Genomic DNA, 27866 nt, shown 5'->3' on the forward strand with positions numbered 1-27866 from the left:
GGTGAACACTACTCTGAATTTCGTTTGTGACTTTCCTCTGGAAGTGACAGCATGGATTCATGGTATCTGCCTTGGTTTCTCTTCGCTGCTCTCCTCGTGGTTTCTGGCTTGGTAAGGAAACAACGTATGGAAAACAATTAGAAAAATTGGGGGCAATTGATACCGATTGTTAAAAAACAACCTGTTTGTTTTTTGTTTCTTAGGAATTTCAAAGTGTTAAGGAAATGGTTGTTTCTTTTTGGTGAGCAGGGCCAGGCAGGGTATAGAGAGTGAGAAGAAGCCCCCTGCCAGAGAAAGAGTCAGGGACATTGACATAAATTTATGTTTTTCTTTTAGTTTTGTTGTTGTGTAATGTTTTCTTTTGATTAGATGGAAAATGCGAAATTTGAAAATCATTCCACTTTTACTGCTGAATAAAATGCATGTTGCTGTTATAGTAATGTGAGACATGAATGGAGTGAGTGACAAATGGCACAGGCACAGCAAATACTTACAAAATTTTGTAGCCTGAGATTTCTCTTCTGCTTCTTCATCAGTTTAGACCAATCTTCCTACAGTGACAGATAGTCTGTACCATAAACCAACCCAAGGTTTTAAATAATGTTTCAAATGCCTGGGGGAAAACCTTTAATTGTGATTTGAAAATAACAGTTATTATATTGAGCTGATAGTCTCTGAACAAGAACTACAGTCCTAACAACAAGAGATATCATTTAAGCTACATTCAACTTGTAATTTTGAACAAATACTTCATAACTTTTTCCAGTAGGTGCATTGGCATTCCTCTGTGAGTATGTGCCTATGTGTGTATAAAGTGTGAGACAACCAGGGCATTTATTAGTATCAAAAAGGATGGTAACCATCCAACCAGTTCATCCTCACTGCTTGCCAAACACTCCAAATGACTCGAGTAGTTAGATATGTAAGCCACATCTAAATAACATTGCATCTTACATTTGTGTGACATTTTTATTATAGTTTACAAAGTGCTTTCACATTATATCATATAACCCTCACAATACCCATGCAAAGCAGGCATTGATCATATTTTATAGATCGTCTGAGTATCAGGAAGGTGAACTAACTTCCTATTAGTTGGTGGAACCAGGAATATAACCCAGACCTACTGTCTACCAGTCCTGTGAGCTTTTTTACTAGACTTCAGTAAGAAATTTCTCAAATTGACTTAATTTCTTCCAGTGGGCATGTAGTCTGGGTTTCATTTGGTCACTTGTACAGAATCTATTTTTAGACTTTTTTAAAGATTTTTTATTTTTTTTAAAGATTTTTTTTATTTTTTTCCTTTTTCTCCCCAAAGCCCCCCAGTACATAGTTGTATACTCTTCGTTGTGGGTCCTTCTAGTTGTGGCATGTGGGACGCTGCCTCAGCGTGGTTTGATGAGCAGTGCCATGTCCGTGGCCAGGATTCGAACCAACGAAACTCTGGGTTGCCTGCAGGGGAGTGCGCAAACTTAACCACTCGGCCACGGGGCCAGCCCCTAGGCTTTTTTAAAAGTTTTTTTTTTTAATTGCAAAGTATACCCATTGATTTTTTTCTTAAATATTTGGTATTGTCTTTGAAGGCAGAGTCTTGAGAGAAATATGAAAGTAAAACATATTAATGAGGTCTTCAATAAAATTTCTTTGTGAAGGATGATTATAAATTGCAATAGTATCTCAACATTGGGAGTAAATTATTAGATTTTTCAAAAATGGCTCCATGCTTATATGGTGACGGACAAGAAATAACGTACAACTGAAATTTCACAATGATGTAAACTGTTATGAACTCAATAAAAAAAATTGCTCCATGAATCCTTTAGAAAATCATGTTTAGGGGCCGGCCCTGTGGCGCAGTGGTTAAGTTCGCACGTTCTGCTTCAGCGGCCCAGGGTTCACCGGCCGGGATGCCGGATGCGGACATGGCACTGCTTGGCACGCCATGCTGTGGTAGGCGTCCCACATATAAAGTAGAGGAAGATGGGCACGGATGTTAGCTCAGCCTTAGTCTTCCTCAGCAAAAAGAGGAGGATTGGCAGCAGATGTTAGCTCAGGGCTAATCTTTCTGAAAAAAAAAAAAAATCATATTTAAAGTAAACACTTATTTGAGAACTGAAGTCTTATGTTCTGCCTTCTTTTCAATCTGTGAAGTTGATTTCTTGTTTCTTTCACCTTCAAATTCATGTAACAGGCAGTTTCATTTTTTTATATGAAATGAGAAGATCCTTTGATCAAAAAGTTATCTTAAATTACAATTTAGCTGTCTTGGATATATGTCAGAAAGTAATCCATCATATTAATAATAATAAAAAAAACCCCAAATGGCTAGATATAAATTGGAACCAGGAAGACCACTTATGTCATGGGCATGGTAATAATATCTTTTTTATGTGTTTGTTTCCCAGCCAACTCCGGAAAACTTTGGTGAGTCTATTTTGAGTTTTGCTCTAAGTTATAGTAAAAGAAAGTTATGTGGATACTAGAACAGAGAACAGAAGAACTTAGGACGCATTTAATGATAAGTACAATACATAATTGCATTTGCGTAATTGCATTGAACTTTGATCAAACACTTGCTTCTTTTGATTTATTAAGGAACATTTTATTGTTCCTGTTTCAGGGTTCCACATACTCAGCAGAAAAACAGATGGTGATATAGGAAAGTCCAAACACAGTCACATAAATGCTTGCTATTATTATTTTTGCTATTTTGTGTCAAGTCATCTGGACCTGACGTCCATTCTATTCAGTTGTATGCTTAGAGATTAGGCCATAGTATCCACCCCTTTGCACCTTGAAGGAGTAATTCACGTTTAAATTAGGAATTTTGCTTGAGAGCTCCAAGGTATGCTACAAGCAAGGGGTGTACGTGTATGGGGAGATTGGCCTGCTTTGACCACATTTAAACATTTGCTTCCTATTTAATCTAGTCATCTACTCTAGTCTTCCAAATTAAGCTTAATATTGTGTGGAGTAACCAATTTCTTGTCCCTGAAGTCATTTGGCATTCAAGGGACATGGGTAAGACAAGAGTATATATGCAAAAGCCCCAGATCCCCAAGCCTGGCTCATGAGATGTTCTCAATCAATCAATCAATCAATCAACCAACCAATCAGTGTATATTGAATCAGAACCTAGTAGCCACTTATCTGAGGCAAAAGAACTTGTTTACTTTTAATTTGATCATTGGTAGAGATTTTCTTCTTTCATAAACATAATGTTCAATATGTTTTTCTTTGTTGTTTTAAAGATGTAGATGGTGGAATTGACCCGGATATATTTGATATCAATGAAGGTTTGTGGATATATATATTTTTTTCATTCTTTATGTAAGTTGGAATTCAATTGTTAACGTGAATTTTTGTTTTCCTTCTCAGGTTTGGGACTGGATCTTTTTGAGGGAGATGTCAGACTTGCTGGGGTGAGTTGAAACAATGCAAGGAAGAATCGTCTATTAATCACTGCAAGCTAAAATACAGAGTATTTGTTAAGCCCAACTATCCCTAAGGGCACAGAATCATGGTGACACATTTATTCAATGAGTACATTATACTCTAGGGACTCATATAATAGTGTCTTCATATTCCATTACTCAGATTTCAGAGTGGTTGAAGCCACCATCAATCACCATGTATGCCTTGGTCTTATTGATCTGATTGATTTTCATTATTGGAAAAACATGACATTTTTATTTTTAGATAGAACCTCACTGATTCAATCTAGTTGAAGCAGAATTAAACTGAATTTGTAAATGTCTTCAATGAATCAGGCTTTTTACCATAAGAGAGATTTTGTGACTTCTACCCTGACAGCTGAAAATAGTTTTGCCAAGTTGAGATCCTCCCAAACCTATTCATAAAGAGCACGGATTCTTATCTAGCCATCATGGCACGCAGATGAACACAGGTACCTTACATGTAGTTTAAGGGAGCTTAAATGTTCTCTATCATAAGCACTGTAGACACCCCTCAAACCCCCATGGTGAACTTGAACTCAAGAAACAGAGCTGTGGTGTCTGAGGCTTAGTCCTGGGCCTGCTCTTCTGTGTTCTCTCCTTCTTGATCTCACCTGTGTCAGGGCTTTAACTGTCATCTTTATGCTCATGACTCCAAATGTGTAACTCTAGTCCATTCCTTCCCCTGAGCTCCAGACTGGTCTATCCAGGTGCCAATTTGTCAGTTCCATTTGAATTTCTGTGAAATACCGCGAACGTCAGCTGTCCTAAGCTGAGCTCTGATTTTCTATACAAACCGTTCCTCCTCAGTCTTCCCTCTTAGTAAAATCATCAGCACCCTCTCCCCACACTCCACTGACTAAGTCAAAAATTCAGAAGTCACCTTTGCTTCTTCCCTTTTTCTCACCTCGCCATCCAATCCATCAGCAAGTTCTGTGATTTCTGTGTCAAACATATTCCTCAAATAATCTACTTTTCTCCTAATTTGTCTATTTCAATTATTGCTCTCCTATAATCTTTTCTACCTGTCCCTGTCTCCATCCCTCACAGCAAAGTGGTCTTTTAAGTAGCCAATGACACCATTTCACTTCCTGGCTTAAAACTCTTCAACACCTCCCTACTGCATTTAGAATAATACCAAAATTTACCCACAGCCTTCAAGACCTTGCATAGTTTAACTCCTGCCTATCTCTCCTGCCATCTCCTCTTCTCGCCTCTCTTATTCTCTTATCTCGTCTCCTTCTCTCCTAACTCATTAGGCTACTGGCCTCAAAACATACCAAGACTCAGAACATACCAAGCATATTCCCACCTCAGAACCAGGGTAACTAGTACTGTTTCCTCTCTCTCGAATATCTTCCTAAGGTCACTTTGAATCCCAGTTCTTTCTTAACATTTCCATTTCACCTTAAATGTCACCCTTTCAAAGAGTCCTGTCCTGACCACTTCATCTAATGTACTCCCCCATCCCTTCACTCTTGTCCACATCTCCCTTTTTTATTTCCTGCACTATTAAATTGATCCTGTTTAAACTTCTTTCCTTTCTTACACACTGTTTGTCTCCTCCACTAGGTGTTAGCTCCATGAAGGTAGAGACCTTTGCAGTTTTGTTGCTGATGGATTTCTGTTCTCTTGAGCATGTTCATCTTGTTGACTAGATGAATACATTAACGAAATATTAGTTTTCTGTTATAAAAATTTCAAATCCTTTAAAAACTTTTGAAAACTTTGGCCTAGCTCATGTGTGACTTTTTCTGATATTGTGAGATCAAGATTATTGAGGTTTTGCTATCATTTCCTTCTTGTATATTTTTTGTCTCTAGTATAGGAAACTAGTCTATAAATCCACCAGTATTTATAGCTCAGTTTTCCAACAGTCATTCTTTACATGATTTTGCATGATTGCTTCTTCAACTCCATCAACAAAATTAATGATAGAAATTAGTAGTTTCCACCTGGAAAATCTGATAGGATACGATAAAAGTAGGGGTAGACACACACACATGCACACACACCTGCAATTTGTTTAGGCTGGCTGGGAAAGCTTTAAACTTGATTTATTTCTAGATTAACTTTTGATTGTTTCATAAATTTTTGCCTGATTTATTTAGTTAACTCTTTCACATTTATTTTCTATAGACACAAGATAGAAATTCCATCATTGGAGAAACATACAGATGGCCTCATACCATTCCATATGTTCTAGAAGATAGCTTGGGTTAGTATACACCTTGGAGTGTCCATAACTAATGTATGTCCCTGACAGAATTTGATCACAATATTTCCAAGTGTAGGATCGCATGGTCTTTAAGGGTTTGTTTATTCGTTTGTTGCTTTGTGTGGCTATGTACATTTACTTAAAGAAGTATGAAAAATGAACAATGAAAAGAACCTAAATGATGTCTGAAATATTTGCTGAGTTTGAACCAATAAAGAGATTAATTCAACCAACATTCATGGACAGCCTACTCTGTATTGGATGCTTGGGACATAAAGATTAGGGAGTGAGTCTTTATTCTAAAGCTGTGGTTTCCCACATGTTCAGATTTTACACGTGAGTAAAAAATATTAAACAACCAACCAAAGGAAACTTTAGAGAGCAGCATTGTTTTACCGATGTTTTATTTTGCCAAGTCAGGAACTTAAATAAGAGCAAGAACCCACTATCTTTTACCATCATCTTTTCATAAAATAAATATTTTAATACTAGAAAGTCAGAAAAAGTGAATCCATAACTAAGGAAAATTTGTCTAAAGAAGAAATTTAATTGTAATGGAAAACTCTAACCATGGATCTCATTTTATTTACGGACTAGCAAAAATGATGTCAGTTACCAGCACCAGTTTAGGAACTGCTGCTTGGTAAACTTCTCCTTAAAGATCACACATTTCAGTAGAGATTCAGATAAATCAAAAGCTAATTATAATAGAATGGAATAAACAGCATGATTAGTAACATGTTCAAAGAGTTATGGAAGCGTGTTGGAGGGGCATTTAACTCAACCTAGATATAAAGGCATATGTATTGGGGAGCAGGTGACACTCTGCAACAGGGCTGTCAAGAAAGTCATCAAGTTGGACACCACATGTAGGCGCCTGGGAGAGGGAACAAATGGGACTGAAATCAAGTTTGCATTCTGTTCATCAGAAGGCTTTCGTTTCTTTGCGTGAAGTGCTATTCATTCACTGGCCAAGCCAACACATGCAGCATCTGCCCAAATGAGATGCTTCTTTCTAAGTCCCAGAAAGGCAGCAGGTGGGCTAGTGCAGCCTCTGATAGCAAGGGAAAGGTGGTCTAGGCAGATGGATCACTATGTGCGAAGGCATGCGGAAGGGAGAAAACCCTTAGCTGGAATTTCAGTTGGAAGTGGGGAGATAATGAGATTGAACATGTAGGCAGGACCCAGACTGGGAAGGAGTCTTTCCCGTGTTAAAGAACTTGGTGTGTATACTGATGATAACGTGGAGCCTCCAAAAGCTTTAATGTGGAAGTGAGACTGTTATCGTGCTGGTTGCAGTATAGAAGATGTATTATTAGAGGGGCAGAAAGCAATAAGGAGGTCAATTAGGAGACTACTGAAGAAATTCAGGGAAGAACTGAAGAGTTTCTAAACCAAGACTCTCTCGGTGAGGATAGACATAAACGGATAACTCCGAGAGACTTAGGAAGCAGTTGTTTGATTTGGTGATTGACTGCAAGAGCTCAAGAACTAGATGGGTCTAGGGGCCAGCCCGGTGGCGCAGTGGTTAAATGTGCACATTCTGCTTCAGTGGCCTGGGGTTCGCTGGTTCAGATCCCAGCTGCAGAACTACACACTGCTTGGCAAGCCATGCTGTGGCAGACATCCCACATATAAAGTAGAGGAAGATGGGCATGGATGTTAGCTCAGGGCCAGTCTTCTTCAGCAAAAAGAGGAGGGCTGGCAGCAGAAGTTAGCTCAGGGCTAATCTTCCAAAAAAAAAAAAAAAAAAAGAAAAGAATAAGATCAGTCTAGGTAAAGAAATGCCAGTGCTCAGGATTCAGTCTTTATGTACCTGTTTTTAAACAAAGGCAACTGGGTGGATGGTACTGCCTTTAACAAGAATAGGGAATATATCTCAAAGAGGGTGAGATAGAGAAGTGTGGTGGAAATTAGTTTTTGGCATGCAGAATTTGAGATGCATCAGGCTCACTGAGGTGGAGGTATCATATAAAGTGTTGGTGTATGGCCTTGTTGTTCAAGATAGAGAAATATTTGGGAGTTATTAGGATGTAGGAGAAGATTGAAGCCATGCGTATGAATGAGCTTCTCTCACAAGTACTCTTTAGATAATTGGATCTCACTGAATGACCCAAGAAGATTGTATTGAGTAAGAAGATGACCGAGAATGGAATTCAGCCTGGGGAACAACTTTTTGGAACTGGAATAGATGGAGGATCTTATAGAAGTTATTGAGAGGGGAGGACTGGCCAGAAACATGGATGAAAAACCAAGAGTAGGGAGAAAATGCCACAGCAACAGTTTGGAAGGGTTGGAAGCTGTAACATGAAAGGAGAAAGATGTTCACTGACTTTCGGAATCAGGGGGAATCTGAAAGATTTTAAATATTTTTTTGTTTTAATCTTTGATTAAAAAATTTTAAAAGTACTTGTGTTTTTAAATTATATATATATAAAATTTAAAAAAAATTATTCTCTTGTGTTCCATGAAAGATCAGTGAGCTTTAATATGACTGTATCTCTTAGTCTATTTTTGCCATGTATTGTAACCAAAGCTATTGTAACTTTATGAACTTTATATACTTGTTTTTAAATAACCTTATAAAACAACATAGTGAATGCCCTGAGGACAGGAGCCATTTTTCATCTTGCAAATCTGAGGCTTGGCATAGTCTCTGGCATATTATAAGCAGTTAATATTTTTTTTTTTTAAAGATTTTATTTTTTTCCTTTTTCCTCCCCAAAGCCCCCCAGTACATAGTTGTATATTCTTCGTTGTGGGTCCTTCTAGTTGTGGCATGTGGGACGCTGCCTCAGCGTGGTCTGACGAGCAGTGCCATGTCCGCGCCCAGGATTCGAACCGACGAAACACTGGGCCGCCTGCAGCGGAGCGCGCGAACTTAATCACTCGGCCACGGGGCCAGCCCCAAGCAGTTAATATTTTTAAAAATAAATTGATAAACATATATGTATGAAGTAAACAGTTCAGCTCAGATCCTACCATCCAAACTGTGAACATTTTTACGTAGTTATAACTGTAGTGTTTTAAATTTTTTGTTCCGCTTTCTTTCACTTAATATTATTGCATTGTTTCATGTTATATAGTTTTTATAATACAATTAAACTTCAAATTTTTATAGGCCATTTTTTCAGTTCTATGATTTTGATTCTTTCTTATTTAGAAAATACTTTACCTATGTTTAATATCGTAGCAGTGAACTTATTCTCTATGTTTAAAATGAGACGAGTATTTCCTCACATTTCAGAAATTTATACCATCTTCAAATGACTCCGACTAAGAAAATCACTAAGCAAGGCCACTCTTACACATAGCAAAAGTAAATACCTATGAAGGGTTTTCCAGAGGTATTCCAGAAATCACTATTACTCAAATTCTGGTGGACTGACATGAAATTCTGCCAGTAGGGCTTTAGTCTTTTAGCTGAAACTTCAGGTGTTGTCTGGCTGATAGATGCAACTCCCCTGAAAGGCGTAATGCTTGAAGCAGCCATGTGTAGCTTCCACTGAATAAGTTAAAATTCCTCGCATGAGTGCCAGATCTGAGGTGGGGGATGGGGCGGTGGGGGTTGGAGGATGGCAGTAAAAGAGGTGGAGATGGAAATGAAGGTCAAGGTGCTAGGAACTGAAAAGGCTAAGGAGGGGAAAATAATCCTGAACAGCTGCTTGCTTAACTCCTAAGCTTGTCCAGGACCTGCCTTATCCTTTGGAGCCTTGGGATTGAAATAACATGATCCCAGGTGGAGCTCATCCACGTCTAGGATGCAAAGTGAATTAAAAGGCCCTCAGTAAATAAAGGCACATGGGAAATGAAAATCCTATCTTGGGAGAGGGCTATGCTTTTGACAGAACTTTCACATTTGTTCCCTTATTTGATTCTCAAAACAATTCAGTTGGGGGTAGAAACTATCTTCATTAAGTTTGATAAAAGCCAGCATGCTGCTTTCACATTCACTACGAAAATAGTCACCTAGCGGTCGGTATTATCACGCCTTATTTTAAGGAAGTGTTAGATTTGAAATAGTGATCCAAACGTGATATTTATAGTACAGAAAATTTGGAAACAATTTAAATATTTGACAACAGGAAGTTACTTCCATATGTTACAACTGTATAATGTAGCCGTTAAGATAATAAAAACAACATTGATGAAGATTTTAATGACGTGTTATTTAGTGAAAAAGAAGTTTACAGACTGTTACGAAGCCTGTGATTTTATTTTTAATAAAAATATATGTGTATTATGTATGTATGTATTCATAAGCAAAAAACATGATAAGGGTGGTTGGTTATTCCTGGGGGGTAGGATTTTAAATTTCCTTTTTGTTCATATGCATTTTCTAACTTGTTTATAACCAAATGTGTTATTTGTGTGGTATTGTAAAAGGCTGAATTCTGAGTGCCTCTCATCGATGCGTGGATTTTAGGGCCTTACTTGTGTGAATGCTGTTCTTGACCTTCTCCTGCCTGGACAGAGGAGTTCCGAGTAATTCTTTAAATGCCTGTGCAATGGTCAAGTAAGAGGGGAGGAAGGAAATGAATATTTGATAAATGCTCCTTTTACTTAGAACTTCACCTCTACTTTCTCCCCATCCTCACAACATTCCTGTAAAGTTGACTTCATCATGATTAAATGACGATACCAAGGCTCCAAAAGTGAATCCAATTAACCAAGGTAACATGTCAAAAGTAAGTGGTGAGGACTTAGGTGTGTCTGGTTCCAGAGTCCAAGTACTTTCCACTCTGCCATACTGCCTCCCGCCTCCCTGAGGCCAGCACCCTTCACTTCACCGGTATGCCACCCCATTTGTGATGATCTCTCCACGTACATCTTATACAGCCCCTCCCTCCAGGTTGCCAGTTTCTTTTCCTGCATGTCTTTGTTGCTTTCATGCCTCTGCTTTTTTGAGCTCCATGTCTGTCCGACCTGTTAGCATCACTCAGCTTCAAAGCAATGATCCTTAACCCTATTTTGGGCCCTGAATTCACTTGTGAATCTTATGAACGCTCTCCCCAGAGAATGCAATTTGAAGATGTAGATAGACATAGATATAGATAGAGATACAGATATAGACATAGACACTTTGCATATTATTTCAGAATATTCAGGGACCCTCCCATCTCAAGGTCCTCAGATTAAAAGCTCCACTTTGAGGCCATAAATACACAGTTCAGCTTCACAGATGAAGCACATGACAGTGCTTGTTCATTTTGGTTGCCTGTGATCCAATGCATATGTTCTCTGAGGTAAGGAGATGCCTTTGCTTACTGTTCAGTAATGCACCTCTAATGGCTCCAGAAGATAAACACAGGGTGAAATAAGGGATCTGAAGAACAATCAAATACTTGTATATGATACTTAATTGGCACCGAATACCAAGCTTTGTAAAAATAAAACGCCAAACATTCATATTAGAACTAACTCACAATAAGCAATATGTTGTGTGGGCTATTTCCAGGGTGAATTGTTCAATGGCGATAATTTTAGTAAGTGTATTTTTGTTTGTTTTCCTCCTTCAGACATGAATGCTAAGGGAGTTATCCTCAATGCATTTGAACGTTATCGCCTGAAAACATGCATTGACTTCAAGCCTTGGGCTGGAGAAGCTAACTATATAGCAGTGATCAAGGACAGCGGGTGAGCTGAAGAGTTTGTCTTCTAAGGCCTGGAACGAGAATTGTGCAGCTGTGGCATATCACGGCAATTGCCATAGGCCCTGACCTTGAGGGTGGGCTGGGGGCTTCCTTTGCTATTTACTGGAGAGTACAAGACAATTTGTATCTGGGTTCTCTAGCCATAAAAATGATATGTTCATACATGCAACCAGACTACCAATGCTAAGAAAAGGAGGATGGGATTGCATGCATCCAACCCACAACTTTGGGAACTTTGGCTGCTTATGGTTAACATACTCCTTATTTCCCCCTTTAAGTAAAACATGTGTGTGTGTGTGCATGCACAGTGTATTTAAATTTATTTTAAGTACACTTTATTGCTTGAGTTAAGAAGGTGACAGTATTATTTGCCTGGAGCTCAGCAATTCCCAGTGGTTGCTGTCTCTATAAAACCCTTATTAGTGGTTATCATCATACCGAGGACGATCTGAAAAGACTGAACTTTCCGGGAAAAATCAGGACTAGGCTGACTTCTGTGTAATATTTGGTGCCAGGGCAAGTTCTCCTGGGACCATCTGGTCTGCAAGGTTTTTCATACCTCACCAGGGTTACAAGAGAAGCATACAGTGTACAGACGTAAGAGTGAAGGATCTGGGAGGGTAACTAAGGAGACTAGGCACTGGAGATTCTGCCCGGAGACCTCAACCTCCATCATTATAACACCCTCACCCCTTTCTCCTGTGACTCTCCTGTTAGCTGCTGGTCTTACGTGGGAAATAGGCGTGTTGGGAGGCAAGAGCTCTCCATTGGGGAAAACTGTGACAGAATAGCAACGGTTCAACACGAGTTCCTCCACGCACTGGGGTTCTGGCATGAGCAGTCACGTTCTGATCGGGATGACTATGTCAGCATAATTTGGGACAGAATTCTGTCAGGTACATTTCTCTTGCTTTCTTATATTTTTTACTTAAAGACTGAATTTCTAAGCATGTGCCCTCTCCTACCATCTGTGCCGACTGTTAATAATGGGAAAACTCTATGTTGTGATATCTTACTTTATTTAGCTCTGACTCAACATGAGTTGAAGTGCCTGAAGTTTGTTGGGGCACAGTGTCCCTGAAACCTAGTTTGAGCTGGATGTGATCTTAGAAACTAGTGTTTCCCAAAGCAGGTGTTATGGAGCTCTGTTCCACAATGTGTTCACCAGTGTATGGAAAGAGATCTGTGGTCAAATTAGTTTGGGAAACCCTAGGTTAAAAGAAATTAAACTTACAGTTATTTATACTGTTTCCTGTTCAGAGTCTTTGTTAGACTGACACGAATTGTAAATCTCCAAGTAGAGAAGCATTTCCCAAAGTGACTTGATCATGGTCTTTTTTTTCTTTTTGTGGAGTATTCAGGTTTGTTGTTCCATGGAGGCCATATGGAGAAACACTGCAGTAGTTGAACAGCTCAAACTTTTTGTGACTTTGTACTCAAAGTCAGAAGGGTTTTAATAACCATGTCTGACTAGAACTCATGTTTTCCACAGTGACACTTCATTTCCCCGTCTGTCCTGCCTCTGTAGGGTATGGCTGATGGAATGGTGTTGCTATCATGTGAGGTTCTGTGAGGAGTGCCCTGTGCTGAGGCCCCTGACATCACAGTCTTAACATCACGGCTCTTGCACCTTACCATCTGCCCTAGTGTCTGGTGATCTTAACTGGCGTATGGCATAGCAGCAGACTGAAAGAGCAAGAGAAGTGTTTAGTTTTAATCCATGGCCACACACTTTAGGTTTCCCAAAGTCTTATTTTAGGTAGAAACTTCCACCTACATTCGATAACACATCTGTATGCTTTGAAGATCAGATCCACCTCACTGTGACCACAAAATCAACCAATTTCAAGTCACAATCAGTTGTCCGTTAGTATGATGCTAAGCAGCCAGGCATCTTCTCTAAATGTATTCATTTTAAATACATCTACACATATTTCACTAACCATGAAATCCTTGACTATGTCACTCCTTTCTAATGACTCTATGCTATCATTCTCCAGTCCTTTCCCATCACACCTCCCCAAGTCCTCTTACTTTCATCTCCATCTGCTATGGATGCCCTCCCATCATCGCCTACCGATGACTCTCACTGTTTCAGCGACATCTTTTAGAATCCTCCTTTCCATTAGCAGCTCTTAGAACCTTAGGTCAAATGCTAATGTCCAATTGGGGGCTGTAATGAAACCTTATATACGTTCGGCATGACCGCTGGTATCACAGTTCTAAGCTTGAATATTATATTCTAGAATAGGACTATATGGAACACTCTTGAAATACCATAGAGCAGTTGTAGCAAAGGTTGCACTGTGTTTGTTACAGTCTTCGTTTCAAAGGTAACAGTATTTGGACTAAGATGACCTGAATTTTGTGAACATCAAGTAATTAAAGATTTCTTACTTATTGTTTAGGTAGAGAGCACAATTTTAACACCTATGATGACCAAGTATCTGACTCTCTGAATGTTCCCTATGACTACACTTCAGTAATGCACTACAGTAAAACAGCATTCCAAAATGGGACAGAACCAACAATCGTAACAAAAATCTCAGACTTCGCGGATGTGATTGGCCAACGCATGGATTTCAGTGACTATGATCTCCTAAAGTTGAACCGGCTGTATAACTGTTGTATGTGACAGGTTCTTTGAAATGACTTCTGTTTCTCTCTGCTATGTGGGAAAAATTATGCTTTGTGCCATTTTGCTGAATATTTCTGGGTTTTCTGGAATTATAGTTTGACAATTATTATTTGATAGTTGAAGTTTGATATTCAGAAAAAAAAAGCAGAATGGCACCCAGATCCCAATCTACAACTCGGAAGCAGCATTTTCCTTCTCAAAAGATCAGGCTTTCAGATATAAAAACAAATTGGCTCCTGTAGGAACATGCCCCACGCAGGTTTTTGAAGCCAATTCTAATTCAGATGTGGGCCAACTTGATATTCAAACTCTTTTCACCCAAAATAGGGTGTACAGCCATAACATAAATGGGATCAAATAATCTGGGTTGTGGCTTAATAATCTGAATAGCTAGAGGAGGTTAGACTCAGATTTCTATAATTTGATAATTTAATAAAAAGACTTGGATCAGGCAGCTTATTCAGATGTCTGGAATTGATTGATGTCTTGGTTCTGCAGACATCAAGAGGCCTCCAAGATACCATCACCAGAATCAGCAAGCTGTCCCCTTTCACAGCATCCTGGCATTCCTAGTACTTCTGTGATAAGCTCAGTTTTTATTACTTAGATGATCACGTAGTATGAGTGTCAATAATTGTTCTTTTGCTTTTGTAGCCTCTTCCTTGAGCTTTATGGACTCATGCGATTTTGAACTGGAAAACGTGTGTGGTATGATTCAAAGTTCAGGTGATAATGCTGACTGGCAGCGGGTTTCACAAGTTCCCAGGGGGCCAGACAGCGACCACTCTAACATGGGCCAGTGCAAAGGTAACAGGAGGGAGATATTTCTAGATTTTACTCTCAGTGCTTCCAGCCTTTCCCTTTGCTATGAAAGACTGAGAATTTATTTCTAATTTCCATAAGAATTACTGGCGATAACCCATGAGGTTGCTACTAAGGACTCGGTTCTGTGCGTTATCAGGGTGTGGTTAATTTCTTTGCTTTTACTGTCTGTATTTGCTTTTCTTCCTATGAGTCAGAGCTGGGCTCCATGAAGCCTTCACCCATAGTATGTGCCCACGGCAGAAGGGACTGTCCCTCCTGAAGGACTCTTATGTTGGGGGTAAAGGATTTTTTTCTAGAAGCTTGCAGAATACAAGAGAATTTCCAGTGAAAGGCAATAGGCTGTGCATTAATCAATTTCAGAATTTCAGCTGGTTGTGATTACATCCTCCTGTTAAAAAAATACTTAAAGTGAAGGTACAAAGTACAATTTATTTAATTTTATTCAGATGAATATTCTCTGCCATTGTAGTTTTGTTTTGAACTAGATAGTCATTTATTTGGCTACAAGTACCAAATTTTTATTTATTTGCTCATTTTTGGCAGCAAATGTGTAAAACTAGACTTCAGGGGGCTGGCCCCGTTGCCGAGTGGTTAAGTTCGCGCGCTCCGCTGCAGACGGCCCAGTGTTTCGTTGGTTCGAATCCTGGGCGCGGACATGGCACTACTCATCAAACCACGCTGAGGCAGTGTCCCACATGCCACAACTAGAAGGACCCACAACGAAGAATATATAACTATGTACCGGGGGGCTTTGGGGAGAAAAAGGAAAAAATAAAATCTTTAAAAAAAACAAAAAACGAAAACTAGACTTCAGCACTCAGGGCCATTGCTTGTGGAGGGGAGCAGGTTTTGCCACCCTAAAAGATTTCTCTTTGGCATAAGGATTATTTTGAGCTAAAGGCAATCAAAATCCAGCAGATTCAGGAAAGCTCTTTACCTCTCCTATACGTGCCTAAATTTACATCGGAAAGGGGGCCTGTACCAGGAAGAAAGCTGTTACCAGAGATACCTTTTTATCTAAGAAATGTATCTGCCCAACAGGACAATCTTTGTTTCCCAAACACCTCTGCCTTTGCTCCCCTTTGTGCCTCCAGACCCCTAGCCCCTTCCTCACCTCAGGATGTTATATAAGCCTCGATTACCTGGCTGCCCTTTGAGTCTTCATATCTTTAGTGTCCCCTGTATGTACATAATTAAATTTGTTTTTCTCTTGTTAATCTGTGTTATATCCATTTAAATATTAGACCAGGTAAAGAACCTGGAAGAGAAGAAGGGGAAATTTTTCCACCCCTACACGTGACAGCTCAGGTGGTCTAGGCAGGAGTTACTCTCTAATAATGAAGTGCCTTTCCTTTTCTTTTTCTTGTTCTTTTTTTTGGGGGGAGGAGTATGGAACAAATGTTGTTTAAGAGTACAAACTTGCAATGAGTAGTAAATAAGCCCTAGAGATCTATTGCACAGCATAGTGAATGTAGATAACAATGTTGTATCATAATCACCAAACTTGCTAAGAGACTAGAACTTAATTATTCCAACCACTAAAAAGAAATGACTATTATGTTACATGATAGAGGTGCTAATTATCGCTATAATGGCAATCATATTACAATATAAGTGTATTAAATTAACATGTTGTACACCTTAAATTTACACAGGATATATGTCAAATATATTTCAATAAAAAATATTTTTCTTTTTAAATGCAGATTTGGGTAGTGGATAGTGGTCATACACAGGCCAGAAGGAAGGAGAGAGGAAAGGAGGGAGGGAATGTGGGAGGGAGGCAGGGAAGGAGGGAGAGAGAGAGAGAGAGAGACGCTAAACCAGATAGGTGATACTTTTTTCTGTTTTTGAAAACTAACATCTGTGGTAAGAAAAAGGTAGCCTCGTGTTGTCTCTTTCATAAAATGCTTGATCCTAGACCCATATTTAAATGCCCAATACAGTGGGAACTAAGTGGACCTATAGTGCCCACAGAATATGCAATCCTATATCCAATATATGTTTTCTCTCAATTCTGCTTTTGTCCTCTTAACAGGTTCTGGTTTCTTCATGCATTTCGACAGTAGCTCTGTAAATGTGGGGGCCATGGCAGTGCTGGAAAGTAGAACACTGTACCCTAAAAGAGGATTTCAGTGCTTGCAATTTTTTTTATATAGCAGCGGAAGTGAAAATGACCAACTGAACATCTATATCAGGGAGTATTCTGCAGATGATGTCAATGGTAGTTTAACCCTTGTGGAAGAAATAAAAGGTACAATATCAGCAGTCTCATTGTTTGGGTTCACAGTGAGGCAGTCTTAACTCTTTTTTTACTAAATTATTTTATTGAAGTCATATTGGTTGATAACATTGTATAATTTCAGGTGTACATTATTATATATCAGTTTCTGTATAAACTGCACTGTGCTCGCCACCAATAGTCTAGTTTTTATCCATCATCACACATAAGTACCTCCTTACCCCTTTCTCCCACGCCTCTACCCCCTTCCCCTCTGGTGACCACTAATCTGTTCTCATATCCATGTGTTTGTTTATCTTGTACATATGAGTGGAATCATACAGCGTTTGTCTTTCTCTGTCTAGCTTATTTTGCCTAGCATAATAACCTCAAGGTCCATCCACGTTTTTGCAAATGGGATGATTTTGTCTCTTTTCTACGGCTGAGTAGTATTGCATTGTTTTTATATAGCACGTCTTCTTTATCCATTCATCAGTCGATGGCACTTGGGTTGCTTCCACATCTTGGCTACTGTGAATAACGCTGCAATGAACATAGGGGTGCATAAATCTCTTTGTATTGTTGATTTCACATTCTTTGCCCAGTAGTAGGATAGCTGGATCATATGGTATTTCTATTTTTAGTTTTTTGAGGAATCTCCATACTGTTTTCCATAGGGGCTGCACCAGTTTGCATTTCCACCAGCAGTGTGTGAGGGTCCCTTTTTTCCACACCCTCTCCAACATTTGTTATTTTTTGTCTCGGTAGTTATAGCCATTCTGACAGGTGTAAGGTGGTATCTCATTGTAGTTTTGATTTGCATTTCTCTAACAATTAGTGATGTTGAACCTCTTTTCATGTGCCTGTTGGCCATCTGTATATCTTCTTTGGGAAAATGTCTGTTCATAACCTCTGCCCGTTTTTTGATCAGGTTGTTTGGTTTTTTTGTTGTTGAGCTGTATGAGATCTTTATATATTTTGGAAATTAACCCCTTGTCAGATATATGATTTGCAAATATTTTCTCCCACTTGGTAGGATGTCTTTTCATTTCGTCATGGTTTCCTTTGGCTTGCAGAAACTTTTTAATCTGATGTAGTCCCATTTGTTTATTTTTTTCTTTTATTTCCCACGCCTGAATAGACATGGTGTTAGAAAAGATGCTGCTAAGACCAATGGCAAAGAGTGTAAGAGGCAGTCTTAACTCTTAATGCAATAACTTACAACAGGGCAGGGGCTATGGACTCATTGCTTTTCAACTTAGAACTTGATCCTCCCTGTTTTATGCTGTGGTCAGGAAGCAAAAATGAGGCCCCTTTGTGTACTCTAATATGTGACACTCACTTAAGAAACAGTATATAAGTCTCTGGCACAGTAGAGGTCAGTTTTTGGCAAGTCATAAAAATACAACGGATACCAGCTTAGGCAAAATGGGAAGAGTTACTGGCTCAATATAACTAAATTATGGAATGGACGAGGGAGGAACGGTTTCAGGCAGGACTGCACCTGTCTCTGAACATGGCTGGAGACGTCTCATGTTATCTGAGCTGGGCTTTGTCTATAAACTTGTACCTTGGCGCTTCCCAGCTTACGTCTTGCCAAACGTGCCTTTAGACTGTAAAAGGGACTCTTCTTCTAATTTCCAGCTTAGAAAATAAATCCCAGTGAAGGACTCTGATTGTTATGACTTGAATTAAATGCAACGTCTGGAGCAATTCCTGAGTGGAGGAAGGGTATCTCTAGGATTGGGTGCCCATGCTTCATTCCAATCACGTGTCAGAGAGGTGGGTCATGTTAACCACCTATTAAAGCGGATGGTTAAGAGGGTCCTTGAGGCAGGGAGGGGCTGAGGGCTGGCAGATATAGTACTGTCTGCTCCACACATTGACCTCTTGGTTTGAATGAATTAAGTAAAACCTATTATAAAATTGATCAACATTATGCTATATGTCATGCCATTCCCCCCCCGTTTAACAAGGAGAAACAATCTGAAACACAGATGATATTTTTCTTCATGAATACGTACGGTGAAATTCTCAATCTCTTTATGTCTATATCTATATACACACACTCACACCCACCCACATACTATATATGTACATTATATATGTAATCATGTATAATATATAAAATTACATATATAATATACATCTTATGTGTGTGCATGTATGTGTGTATATATTCCTTTCGATTTAGTAATCTGTGAGTATTATCATTGATAGACAATAGCACAAAAGCACTTAAGAAACTTGCTTAGGAGTCCAGCATTTAAACTGATAGCACTGATAATAACGAAGCAAAGCTCTCAGGAAAGGTTTTTGTTCAATCTAGAGTCTATTCATAAACACAGCATTTTCTGTAATTTGGATATTTCTAACTTATTTTCAAGCAATTGTGTTTCATATTCAGTGCCAACATATTTAAGTTTTAAGTCATTGTGTTAACTACGAGTTTGACATGAATTCCTCAGCTATTCTCTGTCTGGGGGCTTCTGACATTTTTTTAATGTACTGCTTCTTATCTGGGTATGTGATATAAGAAAGTAAGACAAGGTGGCACCCCGTGTGCCATATAGTGGAGGAAGAAGTGCAGGTTGGGGAGAAAGGAGATGGTACTAAATACCAGATAACACTTACAATGTCGAGTCACTTGTAAGTGACCCAAGGAGTGAATCATAGGATGTTGCCTTTCTAGGGTTTGGTAGATTCTTGTTTAATATTGCCAAAAAGTTGATTGAAAATTTTGCATGTGCAGGAAGTATTCCAAACTATAAATATATTGAAGGAGACTTTGGCTGAGTATCACAGGAATCTTGGGAACAAGGGTAAGAATATTGGGCTTGCTTGACCATTTAACTAACATAGAGCAGGGAGTAACCCATGAATAGGGCATGGAGTACTCACAAGTTAGATGCTGTTGTTTACTCACCCATCTCTAGGAAAGGGTGACTTACCCGAGAAACAACTAGATAAACATCCAAATATTCCAGAGAGCAGCTCGACCCCACAGAAACACCTTGAAGTAAATGAGTCTGGGCTGGAGGAGTAAGAAAGCCATAAACCTCAAACCTGTAGACATCAGGAGCTCTAGGATGATCATTTGTCCATGAAGGTTAGAACTTTAATGTTGATTTGCACATGATTCATAGTCTTTGCGTTCTTTGAAATAATAATATCTCTTTTGCAGATATACCCATTGGGAGCTGGCAACTTTATCATGTAACATTGAAAGTGACCAACAAATTTAGAGTGGCGTTTGGAGGGGTCAGAGGCACTGGTGCATCACTGGGTGGCCTGTCTATTGATGACATCAATCTTTCAGAAACACAGTGCCCTCATCATATCTGGCATATAACGAATTTCACACAGTTCATTGGCAACCCAAGTGGAACTCTATATAGCCCTCCATTTTATTCTTCCAAAGGTTATGCCTTTCAGATTTTCTTGAATCTAAACCATTTGACTAATGCAGGAATATATTTCCACTTGATCTCTGGAGCCAATGATGATCAATTACAGTGGCCGTGTCCTTGGCAACAAGCCACGATGACACTCTTGGATCAAAATCCTGACATTCGACAGCGTATGTCCAACCAGCGGAGTATAACTACAGACCCATTTATGACCAGCGGTTCGTGACTCATTTTCTTTATTGCTAATTCATGATCATTGCTGTAGGAGAGATGGATGGTTTGGGAATGAGAGACTGCACAGTCGTGTACCCAGGGAATTTTGGGCTCCAAATTTTAGGAACAAAAGATATTTAGGGGGAAGGGCTTCAGTGGTTGTGGAAGTCTCTCAGGCAAGAGATTGCCAGGGATGTCAGCAGCAATGCCAACAAATGGAGAAAATACTGACTATATTCCTAGGAATTGATGTCCATACCTGAATTCCCAGTGTTGTGCAAGGAGTGTTGGTTTTAGAGTCTGGCATGCATGGGTTCAAATCCAAGGTTTGCTTCTCATTAGCTCTGTGACCTTAAGCAAATAATTTCTTGGAGCCCCAATGTCCTCAGCAGTAAAACTGGAGCAGTAATAAAACCCCCTAGATGTGTTATGAGAATCACTATAGATCAAGCATGGAAGCCTGTGGAAGGGCCTGGGGTGGTGAGGCCCTCAGGTGCTGAGTGCAACAACCTGTGCAGCCTTGGTCTTGCCATTGGGACTGTCAAAAACAATTCAGCTGTTTTAATGGGGGATGGTTTTTGACGAGAAGGAAGACATTGAGCAGGTACTCTGGAGTGTTGGGAAGAGCGTGAGAATGGATTATGACTTCTTATTAAAGAGTCCTGGAAGACTTGCCAGTGATGACGTCATTCCCCATCTTTCCAGTCTCCAAAAGGAGCAGCACCCAGAAAGCAATGATCACATTTCCAATTTCAATAATCCTTTGCCCTCTTGGAATCCAATAAAGGGAAAAATGGAATTACGGCAAGGTGATTATTACCACCAAATCTGAATTCTATATACAAAAAGAATGGACCTGAGCGACAGAGGAAAAAAAAACCTAATTTGATAGGGAAAAAAATAATATTCAGAAGGAGAAGTCTAAGGACTTGATGTTCAGGATTTCTTCCCTTTCTTTTCAAAACATTTTTCCCTGACTGACGTTGCAGATGGCTCAGGGGTGGGCAGGTCATCACCGTTCCCAGAAGCAGTGCTTCTCACTGTCTTCTACTCCTGAAGGACAGTTAATGAAATAAACTGTCCTTTGCTAATATTAAAATCTCTCTCAGCAACATATTGATTTAACTCAGTTAAAAGGACTGTCTGTAACTCAGAAGGGCACTAAGGAATGACTCCAATGTGTAGGGGATTTTCTATACTGGTCAGTCAGTATAGGCATGGTACCCGACCTAGGAAACTTTTGGAACCTCTCCACTCATGTTCCAGAATGTGGTCCTCTCTGCCAGGCATCTCATTTCTTTTAGGACAGTATAAAATGAACAAGCTCCCGTGACTTGCCAGCGAATACATCACAGGTCAATACCATCATTTAATTATTCTGAGCTCCATCCTAATTGTGTTTCACGTTGCCTGTGCTTTCCTACCACCAAAAGCTATGATGATGCTAAACACAATCCATTAATATAAATTGCTTTTTCAGATAATGGGAACTATTTTTGGGACAGGCCTTCCAATGTGGGAGAAGTGGCTTTTTTCCCTAATGGAACTCAATTTAGAAGAGGTCGGGGCTATGGAACCAGTGCCTTTATAACCCATGAGAGGCTGAAAAGCAGAGATTTTATAAAAGGAGATGACGTTTATATCCTACTGACAGTGGAAGGTATGTTGATAAAAGTAGTTTTATATAAGCTATTTGTTTTGTTGTTATGGCCAGTGATTATTTATTGTGCTCTTCTGGGTTCCATTTTTAGATATATTAAATAGAGATGTGGGAGGAAATAGGCATGACTAGGATTTTTTTTTGGTATGAATCATTAACAATAAGAAAATAATTTAAATAGAAACAGTGATGATTCCTGGATAAAGAGTTTAATTACCACTACATGGAGCGATAGTGGAAAACTTTAGGCCAGAAAACATCTTTAGAAATAAGTTAAAGTATAGCTATTATATCCTAGGATTATACTCAAGGATTCCAGAAATAAAAATATCACACAAGCACGTGAAATTAAACTGGAAATGGACTATCTTTATTGTCTCATTTAAATATATATACATGCATATGCACACACACATATATACCTTGGCAGTGAGAATAATCTACTGTCTTCCTAAAATTTCTTAGCCATGGCAGCCAATAAATACATTTTCCAGGAATCCTGGTAGTTGCCATGTTTTGTATGGTAGGATTTTAACTCATTTACTATTAAAGACCCACTTATGTCTCAGTAAATCAGAATCTTGTTTGTGATGAAAGGTGGTACAAGTAAAACCCATGAAATTTTTACATTATTGTCTATTAGAGTAAATCTAGATGATATTTCTCAGAAAAACTTATTCAGGAGTAACTTTTCCCAAGGGAGAAAACATTTTATGTAGCAGAGAAAAAGTTACATATTCATCAATTCTGTTTGACACTCTTTGTACCAGAAGTAACGGAAAACACTGCAAAGAACAGAACCCTGGTTGTCAGGGGACCTGGTGTCTTGCGCCATATATCCGCTAACTTGCTCCACCAAGCAGGAGACCTGTGACCTGGGGCATAGCCCATCAGTGATCTTGCATTTCTGTGCTTTGGTCTCTTTGGCTGTCCCTCGAGGGTCAGTAACAAGGGCTTGGGCCCCTTCAAGCTCAGGCAAGCCTAGGCCCAGGCAAGCATGTGGTTCTGTAGTAGCCCCACAGGCCAGCGAGATTTCACCTGCCTATTTATTATTTTCATGCCTGTGAATGTTACTGGACTATGCCTCAAGATTACCTGAACTTCTCACAAATCTGAAACCTGGGCATCTATTTTAAACTTAAAGAGCAAATGATTGTTAAAGCAAAGCTCATTTCCATCCGTGCTCTCCCCCTGCCTTCCTTAGACATATCCCACCTTAATTCTACACAAACTGAGCCAAACCCAACCCCTGGCATCAGTGAACTTTGCACAGACTTCCAATGTGAGAATGATGGCCTCTGCACTGTCCGAGAAGGCAAAGCCGAGTGCAGGTAAGGGGGTCACTCAGACGAGATCTCCCCACTCTTTTGTTAGAAATGTTATCATTCCCTTGATGTAGGATTAAATACTGATATTTCATGTGAGTGAAATCAGTTGATTCCCATAACCATTCATAGGATATTTACTTTTTTCTCTCCATTTGGGACTTTGGATAGCCACAAGAACAATGAAATTGCCTATGAAAAAATAGCACATTATATTCTAACTGCCTGAAAAAGTCCTTATGAGTTACATATCTTATTAAGTCCTGACAACAGTCTGATGTGGTTAAGTGTGACTCTCTCCATTTTCCAGATGGAGATACCTAAGTTCTGAGACGAGCTTGACCAAGGTGTCTAGCTGGGAGGTGGAGGGGACACTGAGAACTAAATTTTCTCCTTTACCCACACTCACCTCCTTTCCCACCTCGGAGCTGCTGTTTGAAGTACCAGAGTAGAAGTCATTCCATTGCTCCTATCCACTGGCCCTGCCTGGCCTCTGGTGCCAGTCTAACCATCCCCCTCTGGACTAGAGTGGGCAAAATCATTCCATCATCCATGTCAATGACCTGAATGTTGACCTATATCTTTAATGGTGAAGATTTTCAGATTTAAAATATCAGCTGAGAACTCTGAGTCATGCTCTGAATGTGTAGGTGTCCGTCAGGGGAAGACTGGTGGTACATGGGAGAAAGGTGTGAGAAGAGAGGCTCCCATCGTGACACCGTTATCATTGCTGCTTCTTCCACTGCCGGTGTGTTTGCCCTGATGCTCATAGTCACCCTCGTCAGTGTCTATTGTACCAGAAAGAGATACCGTCAAAACGCAAGTTCAAAAACAGCAGATATGACTATGAGAAATGTAAGTGGAGTCTGATATTTGGCTATTCAAAACCTATCGATGAATCATATGAAGAAGAATTAGGATTTTTTTTTATATACACTTTTCTTTCTTTCTTTTTGTTTAACCTTCTCTTCATTCTCTATACTGGGGACAACTGCTCTGAGACTATAGTTCCTGTTCCCTTCACTACAAATGAATGGTTCTTAAACTGGAGTCCATGGAGACTTTTGGGGAGGGAGTTTAATATCCTCCTATAATTGTGTCTGAAATTGTGTATGGTTGTGCGTTTTTTCCTGGAGTGAGGGTCTGTGATGCTCCTAAAAGGCACAACTAATTTTGCCTACAAATGCCAGTCTTCCTGATCAAGGGGACAGATGATCTGTCAGTGTTGGGTCCAAAGGTGTCTTGGTGGTGGTTGAGCTCAGGCTTGTAGCAAAGGGTACTGGCATAGTTATGGCTTTTCCATTGAAGAAGATAACTAATTCTGGCTCCATGAGCAGTAAGTAACTCTAAGGCAAGGTTTTCAAGTAGAGGGTTTAAAGTCTTGCTTCAGAGAGTCTCTAAGTGGCAATAGACTTTGAGACTATCCTGTCCCAGATGGGTCTCAGGAAGCAGACTCTGAGATGGATATTTGCATACAGGATGTTTATTGGGGAGTGCACTTGGGAACTCCTGTAGTGGAGTGAGGGATGCGGGACTGAGCAGGGGGTGAGGTTGGACTGTGAGGCGATTGCAGTTAAGGCCTCAGGGGCCTGCCACACCCCCAACCTCCACTGCCCTACAGGGAGCTCTGGAGCTGGGATGGCCCCTTAGACATATCCTGAACTCAAGCAATGAGGCCAGGCCCTTGTACTCCCCACATCAACAGCCATTGAATTGGGGCTCCCCCCTCCACCCAGAGGGAATGGATAATTGGGCAAGGCAGCACCCTTCAGGGGAAGGGCATGTCCTGCAGGAAAGCCTCCATTTTGAAGGGCAGAACTCACCTGGGCCCCAGCAGCCACTATGTACCTCACCAGTAGACAGCACAGAGGTTCATATGCAGATTTGTATTCTCACTCACAAAAGAGCACAGAGAAAATGGCATATGATCTGAACATCAATTAAAAGTAAATCTTTAAATTTCCTCCAGGTGTATTTTGTTCAAAATAGAGTCTGAAAATTACTAGTGAAACTAAAGGAAAAACACGCTCAATTAAAGTATCTCTGAAACTAAAAACACTGCAGTTAGTTAAAGCAAGAGTATATTTTCTTAAGAAAAATGATTATTCAAGACATACTATATTTTAAGGCTATGATTTTTTTTTAAGTGGACAAACAGATCAAGACACTAAATTTGCTTGCAAAGTTAGTCAAAAGATGGAGAATGACAATGGACAGAAAGCAAATAGTTTTATTCCCATATTTCCTCAACAAGAAGATATTTAAAGCTAATCATAAGGCAATGGATCAATTACTTCAAGAGGCTTATTAGAAAAGTACTTAAAATATATGCAAGTTGTTTTTTAAAAAACATATTTCCAGCTTATTTTGTGTCTCAAAATAAAAGGAACAGATCAGCCAATGACCCAGTAGGCTAATTTGACGGAAGCTGTGCCTGCAGGCGTGGTCCCCTGTGCCAGTAGGGATGCAATTGGGGGTGGGAGTAGGGAAGGTGGAGGAGTGGTTAGGGAGGAGAGGAGCCATTAGCTGGTGGATGGGACTGCTGGAATATTCCTCTGGAAACTGGAAAATGTAAGCACTATTATAAGGGCCGGATTATGAAGCAAAAATTGGAAGGAATTAAAGAAAATTATAAAACACAGAGAAGAGAAAGAAAGAAGTCAGTCAATAAAGTGGAGAACTATCAGAGTATCAGGGACATGGTGGGGCCATTAAGTGGACACACACACACACACACACACAACCACAACCACCACAATATTACAACAGAACCGTTTTGCCTCTGGGTCATTTAAACACATTTCGAAGAGTAGGCAATCAACTTACATTTTCCTTCATTGGGGCATTTCTATAGTTAATTCACCGATAACAGAGCCTTCAGATCTAGTATAGATTTTATTTTTTATTTTTATTTTTATTTCTTTAAAGATTTTATTTTTCCTTTTTCTCCCAAAGTCCCCCAGTACATAGTGTGTATTTTTTTTTCTCACTTGTGGGTCCTTCTAGTTGTGGCATGTGGGACACCGCCTCAGCATGGCTTGATGAGAGGTGCCATGTTCACGCCCAGGATTCGAACTGGCGAAACCCTGGGCCGCCGAAGCAGAGCGTGCGAACTTAACCACTTGGCCACAAGGCCAGCCCCCAAGATCTAGTATAGATTTTAAATCAGAATGACCCTCTTTCTGAGGCTGCAGTGTGTGCTCACCCTAATGTTTTAGCATCTGAATAACGCAGGCCAGTGCATCTTCCTGGAGCCAGGGCCGGGGCTGCCTGCCAGCTGGGAGGGATGCCAGGGGACTGCTGATGACACTTCATTTAAAAATTAGACTCTTTCATTGTGATTCATTTAAATGACAGTTTTTAAATTTAGAAATTAAGTCATCAATTGTTCTTTCCCCTTTTAGCAACATGCATTTTGAAGATTAACTCAACGATATGGCCAGCAAATGAAATTAAAAAGGATTCTTTGTCATGGATTTCACCTAAAATATATTACAACCGCTTCATTCTTCTATAAATGGATCTTCTCTGTAAATAGCTGGATATACTATAAATCATTATTTTGGTAAAAGTCTAATTAGTGAAATGTTGTTTGTGTTTTTGTTTTTAAAGGAGGAGAAGTAAAAAAATAAAAATGAAGGAGGGGAAGCAATTTGGGCTCCTCTGGAAGTATAATATTGTCTATAAAAAGGAAAGCAGCAACTGGAGACAGCTTTCCAAATTACTGATCCTTTATTTGGGGGCAAGTGTGTGGCCTCTCCAGTGATTCCCTAGAAACCCACTGGAAACACCCAATGGCAATGGGCATCGAGACATGCCGCCCTGTCTCAATGTAGGGAGGGGCAGTAGGACAGCTCTCTTTCTCTCCTTGGACCCCTCCCTCCCAAATTGGCCGCCCTCTTGTTTTCTTTCATAAGCCCTTTGGTACATGAGCTTGGTTTAGAGTTAGTTTGAATCTCCAGCTATGATTAACATGAAAACTTAAAACTCTTAGAACAGTGGTTTTCAAAGTTTTGGGTCTCAAGACCCAAATTTTTACTCTTAAAAATTATCAATGGCCCCAAAGAGCTTTCGCTTATGAGTATTACATTTGTCACATCTTACCTTATTAGAAATTCAAGATAGGAAGATTTAAAAGTATGTCTTTAATAATTATTAAAAAATAATAAGCCCATTCATGTTAACATAAATAATATTTTTATGAAAAATAACTATATTTTCCAAAATAAAAGAAAATTAAGCAAAAA

At 39.6% G+C, this 27866-nt stretch overlaps 1 protein-coding gene across 1 annotated transcript; it reads left to right on the forward strand.

Annotated features, from left to right (window-relative positions):
* Positions 1 to 27866, forward strand: MEP1B (meprin A subunit beta). Its single transcript, XM_008531290.2, has 15 exons — positions 1 to 111; positions 2406 to 2424; positions 3252 to 3296; positions 3379 to 3422; positions 5595 to 5673; positions 11193 to 11310; positions 12045 to 12223; positions 13736 to 13954; positions 14620 to 14772; positions 16829 to 17044; positions 20196 to 20639; positions 22115 to 22294; positions 23499 to 23625; positions 24270 to 24474; positions 27024 to 27866. The coding sequence occupies exons 1-15, from the start codon at positions 52 to 54 to the stop codon at positions 27036 to 27038; spliced, it is 2103 nt and encodes a 700-aa protein (XP_008529512.1). The 5' UTR covers positions 1 to 51; the 3' UTR covers positions 27039 to 27866.

This window comes from Equus przewalskii, chromosome 7, assembly GCF_037783145.1.
Source record: "Equus przewalskii isolate Varuska chromosome 7, EquPr2, whole genome shotgun sequence".
Taxonomy (NCBI): Eukaryota; Metazoa; Chordata; class Mammalia; order Perissodactyla; family Equidae; genus Equus; species Equus przewalskii.

Bases quoted from the DNA above. Each gene is read 5' to 3' on its own strand.
- MEP1B (XM_008531290.2), top strand. From the start codon at position 52: ATGGATTCATGGTATCTGCCTTGGTTTCTCTTCGCTGCTCTCCTCGTG. The intron at 17,045-20,195 runs GTACAATATCAG...TCTCTTTTGCAG, and splicing joins CCTTGTGGAAGAAATAAAAG to ATATACCCATTGGGAGCTGG. The intron at 23,626-24,269 runs GTAAGGGGGTCA...CTGAATGTGTAG, and splicing joins GAAGGCAAAGCCGAGTGCAG to GTGTCCGTCAGGGGAAGACT.